General features: G+C 39.9%; 1 protein-coding gene across 3 annotated transcripts in view; it reads left to right on the forward strand.

Annotated features, from left to right (window-relative positions):
- The first annotated feature begins 2,262 nt into the window (after window positions 1-2,262).
- The window catches only part of LOC117534977 (trichohyalin-like), a 47,693-nt gene continuing 32,595 nt past the window's right edge, over window positions 2,263-17,360 (forward strand). For all 3 annotated transcript variants that reach the window (XM_034199271.1, XM_034199273.1, XM_034199272.1), the window contains exons 1-2: window positions 2,263-2,392; window positions 11,981-12,117. In XM_034199271.1, coding sequence (XP_034055162.1) covers window positions 11,983-12,117 — 135 coding nt within the window. In that variant the 5' untranslated portion in view covers window positions 2,263-2,392; window positions 11,981-11,982. The remainder of the gene's footprint in view (window positions 2,393-11,980; window positions 12,118-17,360) is intronic.

A 17,360-nucleotide genomic window follows, 5' to 3' on the forward strand; every position in this document is an offset into this window, starting at 1 on the left:
CATAGAAGTATCTTTCAAATCCGATAATTTTTAAGATCTTCTGAATCATATTTAAGACCTTTTTAAGGCCTTAAAAACCCTGCTCTGAAGGTTATTTTCATTTTACAAATCCTGCACTCAGCTTTGCTTTCTCCAATATCATTGAAAAGCAGCCAGATGCTGCTTCTTTTTTCGGTTTTTGCTCATTTCTTGACTTTTTCCGACGCGCTTGCATTTAAATCCGTCTCCCCGTCGCTCTGTGCAGCTGGCCTGTACCACTACACATGCTGTGCCCCCCACCCTTCTTTCACATAATGGTATGATCTTAGTGTGTCCTCGCATATGATTGGCCGCTTGGTGGGCCAGCTAAATAAAGACCCGCCCCTGCCTGCAAGGATTCTCAGCAAGAGTAGGAGCGGCTGAAGATTCTGCTCTCCACGACGGGAGTCTGCTCTTCTAGCGGCAGCTCGCGATCGGCGTGTTGGAGACCTCTGAATTAAAGTAGCAAGTCACCTCAAGTCAGAAGGCTCAAGTCCAAGTCAAGTCCCGAGTCATTGGTGTTCAAGTCCAAGTCGAGTCGCAAGTCTTTTGTGATGTTGTCAAGTCGAGTCTCAAGTCATAAAATGTGTGACTCGAGTCTGACTCGAGTCCAAGTCATGTGACTCGAGTCCACACCTCTGGTTCTTATTATACATCCATGGTCCCTAAGCACTCCTCTCTCTCCTCCAGCTGCAGATTGTGGCCAATTCTTGAAGTTTAGCTCGGATGACGGCGCGTATCGAACTGTTCTGATAAAAAAAACTAATCTGTAGCTCGTTGTTTACCTTGCTATGATTGTAAAGTCATGTTGTTTGTATTTTTACAACGTTATGTTCATGAGTTATTGATCCGCAAAATTCGAATCTGTCAATAACTCAGCTCAGAGTATGCTTTGCATATATATCCCTCGCTCTGAGTGTTCTCTTGAGGTGTCTTTCACTTATGTGAAACCTGTGCCTATTGCCAAGCACTGATGTTATATCTTTATATTTAAGGCCATGCTCAAAGCAAAATTGATGAACCGCTCCATTGTTGTGGTTTATGTGTTGCTGAACTGACCAGGAAGTACATTGAGCTAAATGAAACGTTTTGCGAGATCTCGCAAAACATTATTATTATTTTTTTTTTTCAAATAATTTGTTTTCTTCTTCTCCATGTCCCCTAGGGGGCTCCGTAATATCCCTACACCCAGGAAGACAATGAGAAATCTCCAACGAGGCGTTTTGGGGAGGTATTTTCTGTGTTAAGAGTTTTACTCGCAGGTTGTACTTTCAGGGTTTGTGACTCTGCAGACCGTTTACATGCATAAAAACCTTCATAACACACAAGGGGATGGGTAATAACCGGAAAAGCATGACATGGGACCTTTACGTTTTTTGATCAACGAAGGACAATGCCTGCATTCTCATTTCCATTATAAGAACAATTTCCTTCACAATTCAGAAGTCTTGGGACACTTGAGAAATTGAACACAATGAACAAAATTACATGACAGCATCTGTGAATGTAACTCTGTACATTTACTTGTACATAGCTTTATACTTCCAATCACTTATTTTATTGATCCTTTTACTTCATTATATTTATACAGTATCATACTAGAGTTATCGCTGCTGTTTTTTGTAATGTATTGGTATTTGTTTTGGTTTAACCAATAATTATATAAATAGGCCTACTTCTTTCTTAGTGGGACAGTCATTCCTTCACAGTTCTATAGACTTTTCATAGTATTAATAGTTGTCTGTGTTATCTATGCTCACACTATGCCGATGTTGGAAATAATTAAATCTTTAAATAACAAAACCCTTGCATTGTTCTAGATTGTTCAACACTTTGGAAAAGAAAACTGCAAAGAAGGAGAAAAGTCACTAATATAAAATATAAATGCTATAGCCTACTAGTGGTGAACTCTTTAAATCCTTTAATTCTTGATTTGGCTCTGAAATGGTCTCTTTGAGTCACAGTATTTGCTTTATAGTGACATGACTTTAAAAAGTATTAATAAATGAACATTTCAATATTCTACATGTGTTATAGACAATTAATTAATATTTAAATGTGTCTTTGAAATAGTATGTCTACACCAAGTTTGTATAGATGTTATTATCAGCACATACTATATTCACTCATTATACAGATATATAAACAGAATCAGTGAATGAAGTCGTGATGAAGTCACTCAAGGATTATTGGGGTTACATTGGATTATTCTGTAGTTATATAAAGCAGCTGCATGGGATTGGTGGCTGGAGCCGAGCATGCGCAGAGCGTCTCCTCGCATTTATTAACACAAGAAATCACAAGCGTATTGACGGAGTTTAAAGTGCAGAGTGAGAGTTTTTAAGGAAAGGAAAGCGTCCTGTGAAGAATCAAGGTGAGTTTATGTTTTTTCCGCGGTTCGGCTCGGTTCGGCCCGTCTCTGTGTGAGTGTGAGAGGGGGGTGTGTGTGCTTTGTTTATTCTCTGTGCGCTGTAAATGGAATTAGGATAGAAAGGAGGACGCTGCATCATGGAGTGTATTCAGCAGCAGTTCGTGTTAAAGCAGTTCTCTGCATGTAAGTGCTTCAGGCCGCCGCTCTGGAAGTTTCTCCGGCCGCACGCACTGAGCTGCCGGCCAAAAACTGAACATTATCCCGGCCGTTTTATCGGGAACAAAATGTTCCTCCACCCGAACGTGAAGCTATACCTGCGCACAGACCCTTAACATAATGCCGTCAACAAGTTATATTTTAACATTTGTATTCATTCTTTCGTCATGATTTTGGACAACTTTTGTTGCCTTTTAATTTTATTTGTGGACATTTGTAACAACTGAAGTTGATTATTTGCGTGTTTTCACTCTTGTAAAAAAACAGAATGGTACAGACTTGCAGCATGAGTGTTGAGTCTGCATTTTCATTTAAATGTGATGCTGAAGTATTTGCTGCTGGGACAACAGAGGAGTCTTCATCACTCACTCCGAGCTTAGAGTACACACCACACACCCACCACCAACACACACACACACACACACACACACACACACACACACACACACACACACACACACGCACGCACGCACGCGCGCGCGCCACAGTCACAACCACCGTCCTCTGGAACTCCTTGTACCCTTTTTAGTTTCGCGCGGTTTTAGATGCTCGTCGGGCTGATCGTTAATGAGATAAAGTGCACACTCAGCACTTGTGATTGAAGTTCTATCTGATGTAAAGGTTTTACCAACACATTTCTCCCGGCCTGTAACATGCAAGTCTGCTTTGTGCATATTATTAACTGAAGAAGAATGAGCCATACAGTGTAGACATTGTGTTTGGAATATGTGTGTGTCTGTGGACAGGCCCGTACCCAGGATTTCTTAATACCGAGGTCCAAAACATGCTAGGGGAGCTCGTGGGCAGGCCCCCCACAAAAGCATTTTACTCTGGGCTCAGCAGGTGAGAAACTAAAGAGGGGCTTCCACATGTGGCAGGCCAGGTGTTGGTGCTGCCGGATTTGGCACCCCCACTATAACTTTGTCCAAAATAGTCGTACTGTCACCAAAATCACACTGGTGTTTGCTGTTCACCTGTAGTTTGTGCACACAAAAGCGTTTTACTCTGGGCAAAAAGCATTACATCATTATTTACACAACACGAAAATAACTTAATGTAAAGTATTTATTTCACCTTCCCTTATTATACATCCATGGGTACAAGTCCGGACTGTGGCTGTTTGTTGATAAATTGATGTTGTCTTCTTCTGTTTGCTTTAATGTAGGCTACTTAGTTGTGCATTGCCCCCACCGCCAGTAAATGGAAGTACTACAAAGAACCCTGTTAATTATGTGAAGTTATTTCACACGTTTTATTATATACACCTCAAAATTATTTGACCTCAATGGTGGGTACGGCCATGTCTGTGTGTGTCAAAGCCTCAGAACCTTTTTCAATGTGCACCTTTTACTTTTACAGTTGTATCCTAAGCAGAAAGGATGTTGATGCCGCACAGGTTAAAGGCCAAACTGCTCAGTTAGGAATCCCCTCTGCAAACAGGAAACAAAAAACTAAAACAGTTAAAGAGTCACTGAAATGAACAAATAGTCAACATCCCCTACTCCTTTCTTAGGATAATACCCTCCCCTTTAACTGTAGTCAGGGTGAAACCTTTATATGTCACATGTTAGTGAAGAGTTGAGTTTTGTTTAGATTTACAATCTGTACAAAGGCAGTGAATTGTTTGAGAATTGAGTCTGAGTGAGTATGTCCCTCTGCCTAATGAGCCTTAAATCACTTTATATATCTTGGAAACTCCAATCTGTTCTTTCACTAGAACTAATGTCTTGTTTTGTCAAATGTATGTCCATCTTTTTTAAATCTATGTGCACACCCGACATGGGCAGATGACAAAAAGGGCCAAAGGGAAAATTAACCATTGCATCCGTGATCAATCATCGCCAATCATGGTATGTGATACTTTCAGTATTTGAGGATCAGTTACTGCCTTTACAGAAACTGGTTTACATTTTATATAAAGGAATAGAGCGGTGCAGTGATGACATATTTTTTAGGCCGACCTGGAAATTAGCATCGCAAGGGATCCCTCAACAAAGGCAATGGGACTTTTTCCATAGGATTTCATATTGCAGTTAGACTATATTGTATTATAGTCTCCTAAGACAGCAACCACTTTTTGTATCACACATAGGAGCTTCAGATATTTACCAGTGGGGTGTTCACTGGCTTGTTTAATGTTGTAGAACAAAACTTGATAATCTCTTCAGACTTTATTTCAGGCTTCTAAACACAAACGCATTCAAAAAAACATTGTCTCCAAAGGTAACCGGAAGTGGTCAAATGCAACATTATTGCACCAATCAATTCACATTATATGCTATCATAGTCAGTTACATAATAATTTAGCACTTTAACCATACATTGACCAGCTTTATGGTTTCTACCTAACATCTTGATAGTGTTGGGCGTGTTGCCCACTGTAGAAATTGTTATTATACAGTCTGGGTTATGGGTACATTCTTGGTATTGTCCTCTTCCTTGCCTGAGGGAGCACTGGGCCTGCTTTCAGCATCTATCTACACACACACACACACACACACACACACACACACACACACACACACACACACACACACACACACACACACACACACACACACACACACACACACACACACACACACACACACACACACACACACACACACACACACACACACACACACACACACACACACACACACACACACACACACACACACACAGACAGACAGACTGGACTTTCTGCTTGGCCGGGGATGCTCAGTGACAGTGTGTTTTTGTGCGTGTGTGTGTGTGTGTGTGTCAGTAGGCACAGCAAGATAGCATACATACTGGATGTGGGTGTGTACATGTGGCCTCTGTTGGATTTTTATTAAATACATTTGGCTACTCTCCTTCACATATATAAAATGAAACATTTTAAAACAGCTTGCATTTATGTCCCAGAATATCTCAATGTGGTCAGCTTAAAACTAGCACCGTATTGTTAGCTGTTCAATTTAGAATCTGCCAGTGTGTAAGAGTTAAGTTATGTGTGTGTGCCAATCACATCAATCTTTGGGTTAACGTTTCATATCCATCCTTGTTGCCGTTATTTGTATTTGCCAGTATAAAGATTTTTTTAGTCCCTGTTGCAGCTGTTCCAGCAAAACGGGAACAAAACGCAAAAAGTGTGTCTTCATACATCGATGATCCCAAAAAATGAACTGCAGATCATCTTGTGATGGGATGGCACCAGCAGCTACACTGTGCACATAAAGTAGATCGTAGAATACAGCCTTCTTACAAACTCTACCGTCATTTGGTCTCAACTGCACACCTTTAAAGGGGTATGTCAATGGTCTTCAAAGGCTAACATCCCTGTGTTTCTCTCCCACAAATGAAATGATGTATCAATTAGAATCACATATTCACACATCAGTGTGCATTTAAAAGTTCATAGCCAACTCCTGTTCTCTGTATGGATATCAGGACAGCTCAGAACAGAGGTTTGTGGATGATTCAGTGGTATTCAAACAATCCCACACACACTGGACCTTCTGCTTGGCTGGTCATGCTAAAGATGACAGTGTGTAAGGGTGACAGTACAGGGGGATGTTAATGTGTCGGGATGGATGCTACTTTTATTGAAGCACCCTATATGTTTGTTGAAAGGAATATGTTATTTTGCTAACTTTATATTTGTACTTTGGGGTTGAACAATGGGTCCATTCTTGCAAGCTCTCTGTGTGAGATTGGTGAGGTGTTGCGTTTAGGTTGTTTAGATGTTGTTGAGAGACATGTGTAGGCATTGACAATGCCCCCCCCCCTCAGTTTACATGCTGACTCGTTCTGCAGAGAGCTTGCGCTAAATCATTATGTTATTTTTGAGTTGTACATAAACAGTTTGAGTGGAATAAGGCCCAAAAAATGTGATGTGTTAGTTTAAATTAAAATCTACAATTCACTTTACTGCTGACATACGCAACCCAGTGCTTGTCCTACAACAATGAACATGTGTTCAACATGGAGGGAAAGTTTGAATGAGACTCTGTGTTCATGTATGTGTCTGCAGACAGCTGTTGGAGCCTGGGTGTGTGTGTGTGTGTGTGTGTGTGTGTGTGTGTGTGTGGTGTGTGTGTGTGTGTGTGTGTGTGTGTTAATGGTATGTTCCCCCAGCTCCACTCTGCAACCCCCTGAAGCTATCACAGTTGTTTACCCTCTTTGCTTCTGACTACACTACAGCATGCTAGTATTGCATAACTCCAAACTACCCTGCAGTAATGGATGCAAAGTGTGTGTGTGTGTGTGTGTGTGTGTGTGTGTGTGTGTGTGTGTGTGTGTGTGTGTGTGTGTGTGTGTGTGGAAGCTAGTCAGGCTGGTTTAGTCTTTGCCTGTTACACATCATTCATTGTAGTATGAGTGGATTAGTGGTGTCACATGTGTAGCTGTCTGTCTAACTCTGAGGGTCAAACAGTTTATACTCTGAAATATATATTTGCTGTATTTATTAAGCCCCCTTGAAATACTTCAAGGGGGCTTAATTGAAATACTTCAAATCCAAATTCATGTAAAATAATCAACAAAGAAATCAAGCTATAACAGTTATCCATCTATGCCAGGGCTTCTCAAACTGCCAGACCAAGGTCCAGATCCGGACCGAATTGCAAATCAATCCGGACCGAACCCTGTGTCCCATTATAAAAAAGAAAGAAAATAATTTCTGATTCTGATTAAAGTGGACCTATTATGCTATATTTGAAAAATATATTGTAGGGCCATACCTATACAAAACATGTCTGTGACGTTTTTTGCTTAAAATACCAAACAGTTCACCCATTGTAGCCATGCCTCATACTGCTCATACCCCTCTATTGCAGCCCTGTTAGAGAAACGTGGATTTTGGGTCCTTAGCTTTAAAAAAAAAAAAAAAAAGAGGAGTCGGAGCTAATGCCTGATCAGAATTATACCGGAGATAAAGTAAAATTCTGCTGTGATAAAACGCCATCCTGTTTAAACTACGTCAAGGATTATTTCTGAAACAGCATGGAGCTCAAATGCTTTTTCTCTTGCGGGTTTATCACAAGGTGAGTTCCTTTTTTTATTTACTGCTTTTTAAACACATGTGCTCTACAGTACAGGTTAGCTCTGAGTGTTAGCGAGGCTTGCTAGCAATCTTCTGTGGGTCCGCTGCCGATTTTACGTCAGATTGGCAGCAAATCTGTATCCGCTCGTTGTACCCCTGTTTTTAAAAGATTTGGGTACGGAGGAAAAGAGAGAGGGTTTTATTTTCTGACGCTGCGTGAGTTGCCCGACGCACCGGGGCCACATATTTATGTATAAAAGACATCACAAAGTGCATTTTGCATGATAGGTATCCTTTAATGTATATTTTCTTGTGTCTGACGCGTTGTGAGAATGAACGTACATATATATTTATTTGTGTGCGCGAGCGTGACACGCATTGCAGACCGCAAGTTAACCGCAAGTTTACCTTGACTTTCTAATGCTTCTAATGCCTTTTTTGCCGAGGTTCAAGGCATTGGCTACAGACAAACAGTGCCATTTCTCCCACTAGTTCAAGCCAACATACTGTATGTATGTATTGAATGTGTGTGTGTATACAGGGGCGCCGTTTACCGACAGGCAAGTGCTTGGACCAGAAGGGGGCCCCCAAATAAAGTAGATTAATCCAATCCAACTTTATTTATATAGCACTTTAAAACCTCCAGACCAAAGTGCTGTACAGAGAGATACATAACATATAAAACCACACAGCTCAGCTCACAAAACATACAATGAATTAATACATTTAAAATAAAAGATACAAACACAAAACAAACCAGAATAAATGTAACAATTTCAAAATTAAATTTTCTTTTTAAAAAAAAACAAAAAAAGATTAAGAAGGTCCACAGCAACAACAACATGAAACACCCTTTAATTTACTGCAACGACATGTCGGGAAACCCCCTCAAGGGGGCCCCATGCCAGAGGTTGCGCTAAACTTTTTCACTGCCCGTCATTGTGACGGACAGGATCGTAACATTTCCGTCAAAACTAAATTCAGTATTACCCCTCGGCCTTTACACTCTGGGGGGAGGGGGGGGGGAGAGAGATAACTGTTTCGTTGCTCCGCTCCGGGGGTGGGGGGGGACTTTACTGGCATTGATCCGGACAAAAAAGTTTGACTACCCCTGATCTATGCAAAAGATCTCACGGGTTTGATTTTATACCCTAAATCAGGGATGGGCAAAATGGCGGCCCGGGGGCCCCCACCTCTTATTTTTGCGGCCCTCAGATTAATTTATAAATAACGTAATTAATTAAAATATATATTTAAATGTTTTTACTTGTAGTACATCCACTAGACTCCTAGTTACATCGCGAGCTGCGTACATGATTTTGTTTGGCAGCCAAATACCGCAAAATAATCTGTGACGCATTTGTGTGTATTGTGTTTGTTTCCTGGGGAAACACTCACAAGAAACACCGGCTGTTGTTATGCCTGCTGTGACGTTAAGTTACCGCTTGTAATTATGCCTTTACAAGCTTCAAAGTTGTATTTATCATCTGAATTTGGCGAAACAAGTTTAATATTCTAAAAATCAAGACTTTGTTTATTTGAAATCAGATGAAAACAAACTGTCACCGACCCTGCCGTGTTATCTATGATTACTATACACGTACATTCATAATTTCAGTGGGAGGGAGGGGGAGCGGCGCTGTGGAACAGCAGATTTGGTTGGCAGGTGTCTGTGTTGACATTCCCCTCATTGTGGAATAAGGGGAATGCAGAGACAGGCTACAAGTGTCTTAGGTTCAAGTCAGACAACTAATGTCTGGGGTAGTGTTCATGACTTCATGTGTATGTCATCTTAATGGTTAATCTGAATGCACACACACTTTCCGTGCTTTCCAATAGTTTAAAATAGTTTTATTCCACTGTTAAATAACCTGTTCAATACAAACATGCCACTTGTAAAAATGAAATAAGATTTCGTGAACTGATTTGTTTAGTGAGCTTATTAGAGGATGTTCCCTGAAAGATTGTAAAATGTGAATGAAGATGTCCGACTTAGTATATTTGTTAATAATTACATACAATACATGGAATTTGTGTGTGTGTTCCAAGTGAATCTGCGGCCCCCTGGTGGCCAGTACATACATTATGTGGTCCCCACCACCATCAAAGTTGCCCATCCCTGCCCTAAATACTTAAACAACCTTCAAAGTGTTTAATTGCACAATAAGTATTGAATGACTTGTTGGAGCACGCTGATTGGCAAATACTCAGACAGTGCAGATGCATTGAACACAGCACAGGCACGACACATTGACTCTACTTGACATACTAGCAGGCTTGGGGAGTAATTGATCACAATAACGGGATTATGTTATCACGATACAAAAAAAGGTAACTGTATTACCTTTCAGTTGTACTAAAATGGAGCATTTTCTGTCAGCTCAGATTCTATTTCTGCTTTTTTAAACTGTAGTATTTGCTCATGTGTTTCAGTGTTGGTGTAGACTAGAATATGCTGAGTGAAAGGCAGCTTTTCCCATACGTAAAATCATGTTTGATGATAAGTATCTTGGTTTTCTTATTTTCAATTAACCTAAATAAAAACCTTCTTATTGTTGTATTTTATTTATTTGCATTGCATTTGATAACAAGGTAATCCAAAAGTCACAAAACAGATTCATGTTCCACTACTTTTATATTTTGATACTAAGATAAGGTTACTGATAACATTCTTTTACGGATTACTAGTAATTGTAACGGAATAATTATTTTTCTCAAGTTACAAACTGCATATTAGCAACGTTATCTCCATTCTTTGTCAGTCAATCTTAATGAATCAAACGGTCTATTCATAATAACTAGTAAGCAGAAACTAAAGTTGATTTCTTATTCTAACTAAAGCTACATTTTGAAAGTGAGTCTCAGTTAATGAGCATGAGGTCACTGAGGATTATCCGCATTAGTTGTGGCAGGTTAAGTTCAGGTGCATGACTCCTGCTGGCTCAGAGGCATGTGCAGGGGTCGGGGGGGGATGTGGTGTTACACTGAAATTGTACTTAATTAAAGTCAACGTTCCCGTTTTGTCAGTGTATCTGGTGGTGTAAGGACACCAATGTGAGTAGAGATTTAGTTCGATCATTTCTAATAAAGGGCTGGTGATGATTTAGAAAAATCGTTAATGACTGCATAAGGAAGCAATCAGTTACGAGTTATAACAAGCACTGCTTTATTACACATGATACTGTGGAAATGTCTGACGGAGAAATATGTCCTGTTTGAGCAATGTTTGATCAAAACTAAGGCCAACAGGTGTTTTTGGAAATTATTTTACAATTATATGTATGAAATAACATAATCGTGAGCTGTTGTTGTCAGTAGTACTTTGACGAGAGAAATCAACAATATTAAATATTAATATTCCAATATCAAACTTTTCATTACTGCCTTATCACTCAGTACACACACCAGAATTGGTAGTTTAACTTCCTTCCTTTCTGCCACGGATTTTTCTAGATAGATTAAGTATGATATCAAATTCAAAGGGGCTTTATTGGCATGAAAGTTGAACAAAACGATGTTGCCAAAGGATCAAAATACAAATTAATTAACATACATTTCAAATGTACATATTATTGATATATATATATATATATATATATATATATATATACAGTGATACAATTACACTTCAACACATGGGCTATCATCTCTCCTCATCTTTCACATCAAAGTGTTGTGCACCGCCAAATGTGTTAATCAGTCATGTTTCATGTTTATTTTGTATTGTTTTTCACTTCCTGTTTTGTTTTTGTCACGTCTCACTTCAGGTCCCTTGACTCCCTTTCCTTATGTGTTCTCCCGCCCTCATCAGCGTCAGCCCCGCCCCTGATTGTTTTCACCTGTGTCTTGTTGTTGAGTGTTTAAATCCCCCAGTCTCCCAGTGTTCAGTGTCAGTTCGTCTTGTCCTGTCCTCATGCCAGAGCTCTGCTCTTCAGCGTTTGCTCGTTTGATTCAAGCCTATTTTTGAAACTTATTATAAGTTTAGTTCCTCACGTTGTGAGCGATTTTCTGTTGTACCTTGTTTAAGCCTTTTTCGTCATCTCGTAAGAGTGATTTTCTTTTGTTACCTTTTTGTACAAATAAAGTATATTAAATATACTTTACCTTTGGCTCCCGGGTCGTGCATTTGAGTCCTTATCCTTGTGTAACCAAGTTCTTAAAACAAAGTTGAAGATCATACTGTTTTCCTGCTTTATTCAAAGGCTTCCTTCAATCCCTATCAGATTTTAGTTAACATAAAATTGAAGAATTACCATTTCCCCTTCTTTTGAACAAGAATGAGATAAGTTTAACAACTTCCTGTTCTAGTTCTGAAGCCTTTTAAGCAGCTCTTCTCACTCGTGTGTATATTGTGTTGTGTGTTGTAGGGATGAAGTTCCCTGTGGATCTCCTGGCTGGTGTCAGCCAATCAGAGGTGGAGCAGTCGGCCCACGCCTACATGAACAGCCTCCTCTACAGCGACCCTGACTGTCCTGACCAGCTCCGCCTCTCTGACTCCACCCAGGTAAACACTGCCCCTTGACTGGACCAGAGGGCTGTCAGTCAAACACACGTCCCCTCAGTAAGGGATGGTTTTCTGATGGACAGGCTCAAAGAACATTTAGTCACGTATTAGAGGCACTTGTACTTAAATATTTTTATTTTAGGCTACTTACTAGTCCACTTCAAGTTACTAGTTACTTTACAGAATTAGATTGTAAAAAATATTTATAATTAAAACTGCGGTCGCACATGTGCGCGCAGTGATGAGCGGGCCCTCGCGTCCGTGCGCCTGTCGGGGAGGGCAGCCGGTCGTCCCGGCGTCAAGCAGATGCGCGCGAGTCCTCGGAAATGAGCCGTTTGTCTTTTCTCAAATTTTCGCGTCCCAGGTCCTCCGGCAGCGACCCGGAAACGGATGTCGGCGCGCCGTCTCGAAGGAAAACACATTTCTCTAAAGGGTCGTCGAGGATTGATTATCGAGGAGGCTGTCTGGAGGAGCCGTAACCGAGGATACACTGATTTAGAGGAGAGAGGAGTCTCTCTAGAGGAGCCGTAACCGAGGATACACTTATTTAGAGGAGAGAGGAGTCTCTCTGGAGGAGCCGTAACCGAGGATACACTTATTTAGAGGAGAGAGGAGTCTCTCTGGAGGGGCTATAACCGAGGGTACACTGATGCAGAGGAGAGAGGAGTCTCTCTGGAGGAGCTATAACCGAGGGTACACTGATGTATTCTCCAGAGACGATTTCAGCCAACAGTGATGTTTAAAAGAGGTGTGACGCATGGCTGGACTTCTGTCAACGAAGCACAGCTCTGCAAACTGTTCCCGTTGTGATTATAAGTTATTTAAGATGATCAAATGTGCATCAGACTTTCTGCCCTTTGTAGAGGAAACTTCTGTGTAGCTATGCAGTGGGAGTCACCGACTCAGGAAGGAGACACGGTAGGAGCAGTAGCTTTGATGTCAAACACTGGTGGTTTATTTGGAGTTAACGGCCGGAGGATTCACATCACAAGTCCAAGAGTCAGAGGTTCTGACTTCACGGTAGAGTTGCCACATCAATTCTGGAGAGCCTCTCTCTTGCCAGCCCATCTAACTGGTTTCGCAGAGAGTAAACAACATATTTGAGAAGATAGCCTAAACAGTGTGGGAACACTGAGTTACTTGCGTCGGACACTTATGACCTCGAAGATTTCACACCTTGGAGTCCACAAATACAGAGAAGGAAGTGTCCCAGTGTACCCACAACACAGACCATCTGTGACCCAGTATTGCCCGGTCACAGAATGGGAACAATAACATTATTGGCTGAAGCAGCCTGTGTCCTTAAAGGAGGTAAACAGACATCAAGGTTTGTCCTGTATGTCACATCTTGGCGTCTATGACAATGATTTCCCTAACGGTCCACTCTTTTTATCATTTATGATAACCTAAAAATATTAGTCTAATAATAATTTGGTCAATAATTAACTCAATAGGCGTCTCCAGATTCGAGTGTGGTCTCACCTTACATTAATTACATCACAAAGTAGAATAAGATTGAAACATTCAATCACAATGATTGATACAGCCAATCATAATAGGAAAAAATCATCTCTCATCAGTGTTTGATCATCTTTTGTCAAAAGCATAATAATGAACACACATAAAACACAGGTGCACAATAGCTAAATATTTGTTTTTAAACTAATATCTTTTATCATTTACCATTAGTTAATTTCATTCATCAAACTATAAAATCAAAACCAGCTTGCCGCTTTAAAGATTTACTTCAAGGCAATCACTAGTCAAAAGCATTTTAAAACTCAGGATCGTAAGAGATCCAGCTAAACATTCACAGTTAGAGTATAGAATTCACACTGGTGATTTGATCAATCTGTAATCTGCAAAAGTGCAGTGTCCTCAATTTTAGGATTACTTTTACGTTTACTTAAATACACATTAGTCAAGAGTAAGGCACTTAGTCAAATCAATACATTCATTTTAGTCAAGTACATTGTTCAAAATCTGAAAAGGAAAAGTTAGGCAAATATTCAAAGACTTTTGTAAAAACCTGGAAAGGAAGGATTAAACATTTTTAAACCTTGAATTATTACATTTGTGAATGCTACCACTGATCTGTACCAAATTAAGTCTATCAATTATTCCTATTAGCCATACTTACCTGAGCTACTTATGGTACTTGGAAAGGATTCTTCTGTGTTTATCTAATGTTGAATGTATAATATCAATTTCTTTAAATTATACTTCTCTAATTTGAGGATCAAATATGCTACATAATTGTTATATGAAATATTATAAATATTAGTTTTGGGCCAAAACTGAAATTAATCCAGTACTTGAAACATCATTGTAGGTCTTTCCGTGCATGAATAATACATTAAAGAGTAGTGTTGTTAAGTCTGATTGCTGGACGATTAAGGATATTAACATTATCTGTGATAATAGTAGAAATATCTTATGATTCAATACTTTATAATCTGAATTAATTTTGTTTAGTGCGAAAGTGTAATCTGATCCGGCAAAAATATATTAATCACCACTATTCAACACATGTCTGGTCCTTGGAAATATAAAGACAGTCATTAATTGTACATCTGTAAACATCCAAGATATAAAATCAATTCAAAGTTCATCTTTGTACGAGAGCTGGAAAAACATGTCCTTCAGTCTTTCTGACTCGTTCTCCTCCTCTCTTTATGACAACGAGTGTCTGGTGTGTAAAGGCATCCTGATACTGTAGATTAGCACGGAGGTGCTGATTGGCTCAAACTCTTCCTCAGAGCGCCATATTTAAACTCCCCAATTGCTCTGCTTTTGTGTGGCTCATTAGTGAGCACTGTAGTTGATCCCCCCAGTGAAACAGAGGCTCATCTGCCTGCATTCCTTCTGCTATCTGCTTGAGAGCAGTACCAGACAAAACTGCGTATTCCAAGTGTAGCATCCAGGTCTCCCCCCGTGATGGAAGAGGTTAGGAAGACATCTGATCCTCCAAGAAACAAGGAACCTTGTATGAAGCCTCTGAAGTCCTCGCTCGTCCCGCAGGGTTGTCTGCCTGAGCCCACCGAGCAGAAAGATGAAGAAGCATCCCATCTCCTCAGATAGTTGAAGATTAGAATCCTCTCATCTCGAACGGCCTCGTGCCTCCTTGCCCGTGGATGGGGGTGCCCTCTGCAGCCGGAGAGTGTGACCCTCTCTCTCTGACCCTTGGCCTTCAGAGCTGTCCTAGTTATTGGGGTAACACTTGATAGGGATGTTTTCCTGAGTGCAGACAACTCAAGGTAATGGATTAGCACATTATCATTTAATTACAAAAATAGGATAGGCCCCTCAGAATTAGTTGGGAGCCTTCCTAACACATGCACATGCATAAATGTAAGGTTTGTGTTAGTCATTTAACATGCAAGAATCATATACTCATCAGTCCAAAGCAGAGAAATGTTATTTTAAGTTAAAGGTGAGCTAGTCCCTGTGGATATCACCCCTTCTCAATGATTCTAAATGTTATATTAATTCACCATTTACCGTTTGATAGAAGATTAGTTTATCAGAAATATTTTCCTCTTCCATAAAACATAGGTTTGAGAAATAAATGTTCCAATATAAAATCAATTACTCAATATAATTGACTCTTCCCTCCCCTTTCTTACATATGTCTCATATGAAATAATAACTTGGGAGTCTATTTAAGCATGGTGTAATCTATTACTCGAGAAGACTCAGTATCACCTGTGTGCAGCTTACAAAAAAACAAACAATTGTGAGAAACATATATTATGCAGGAAATGCATACCTTTGTTAAAAAAACAAAGCATATCTGATTTGGGAGGAAAAGCTTCTTCCCCTTAACATCTGAGTTACCACTGAAGGCATAGCATAAATGGAATTGGGTGTCTGAGGGTGTTATTACTGAGGAATGTCAAACACATTCAAAACCTTACATTTGAAAACAGGTTTGCATTCCTCCACTTAAAATGACGTTATCATTGGAAACAATAAAAGCTAATTGTTTTGATGTAGAATCTATCAATTGAATCGTTAGAGCAGAACAGAATGGTCGTATTGTAGCCTGAGTACTGTGCAGCCTTTAGTTTTACCAGGTGGAAACATTGTCCATATAATGTGAATACATGTAGAACTAGACATTAAGAGGCCCCTGACATTAGGCCTATTTTAAAAAATAGTAGGGGCTTTTAACAGCTTGCCAACCTACAGGCATCGTCTGCATAGCAGTATGAATAGCCTTAAAAAAACAACCCACTCTGCGGTAACGAGAGTCATATTTCTGAACCAAATGCCCTAAATTAAGCCGTTAGTCCCATCTGACTGACCCAAGGGTTGGTGCTGGTGTGACAAGGGAGGCTTCCAGGTGTTCAAAGCAGATGTCAAGCTTTCAGTTCATGGCTTGGTGGGGGGGGGGGCCCACGTGAGACAGTATTGTTCAGTTTGAGGAGCGGCATTGTCTCTGGAAGCAGGGAATGCTGTCCATTCTCGGACCAGACCATTAATGTCATTTCATGTAGAGCAGCCATAGCATCTCTGTGACTGCACTCAGCCGGACTGTCAGAACTGGGTGATTCTTAGTGAAATCGTCCAAGGCCATAGACAGAATGGAACCACGTACCAACAAAAGGGACACAAGGTCATCAATGTCTCTCTTTACCATTGGCCTAATTGCACAACAAATTAGTGGGAAAAATGTGGAGCACTAATCCATCATATGAAATGTTGAGTTAATCTAAATAATTCCTTATGGGTTGAAATCAAATTAACATTAGAACTAAAGTCAGTCATAATTGGACTTTGCACGAATCCGAATCTAAGCAATACACCATTTCCCCAGCTCTGTAATGAAAAGGATAACCAGATTAGGTACATTACAGGAGTGTTCCACACCCAAACATGCACACTTATCTTATTCTAGTAGAGATTAGAGGACAAGGTCTAATGTTGTGAACAAAATGATTAAATCAAAGTTATTTTGTTTATTATATGTTATGTACCACATTTAATTTAATAATTAATCTTGAATTACTAATAACTTTAAAGAAGGCAACAATTTACAATTTGGATGAAGTGATTACTCATCCAAAGTGTGTGTGTGTGTGCTTATCTGCCCAAGGTTTAAAACATTTGGGACAGCACAGCAGTGAGAATGTTATGAGAACCAATCTGTTGTTTATACTAAACTCGAAGGAAGCTAGACTGGAACATTTAAAATAAATCAAAACACTTGCACATTAATTAAATACATTTGACATTTAGCT

Source organism: Gymnodraco acuticeps, unplaced genomic scaffold (assembly GCF_902827175.1).
Source record: "Gymnodraco acuticeps unplaced genomic scaffold, fGymAcu1.1, whole genome shotgun sequence".
NCBI lineage: Eukaryota > Metazoa > Chordata > Actinopteri > Perciformes > Bathydraconidae > Gymnodraco > Gymnodraco acuticeps.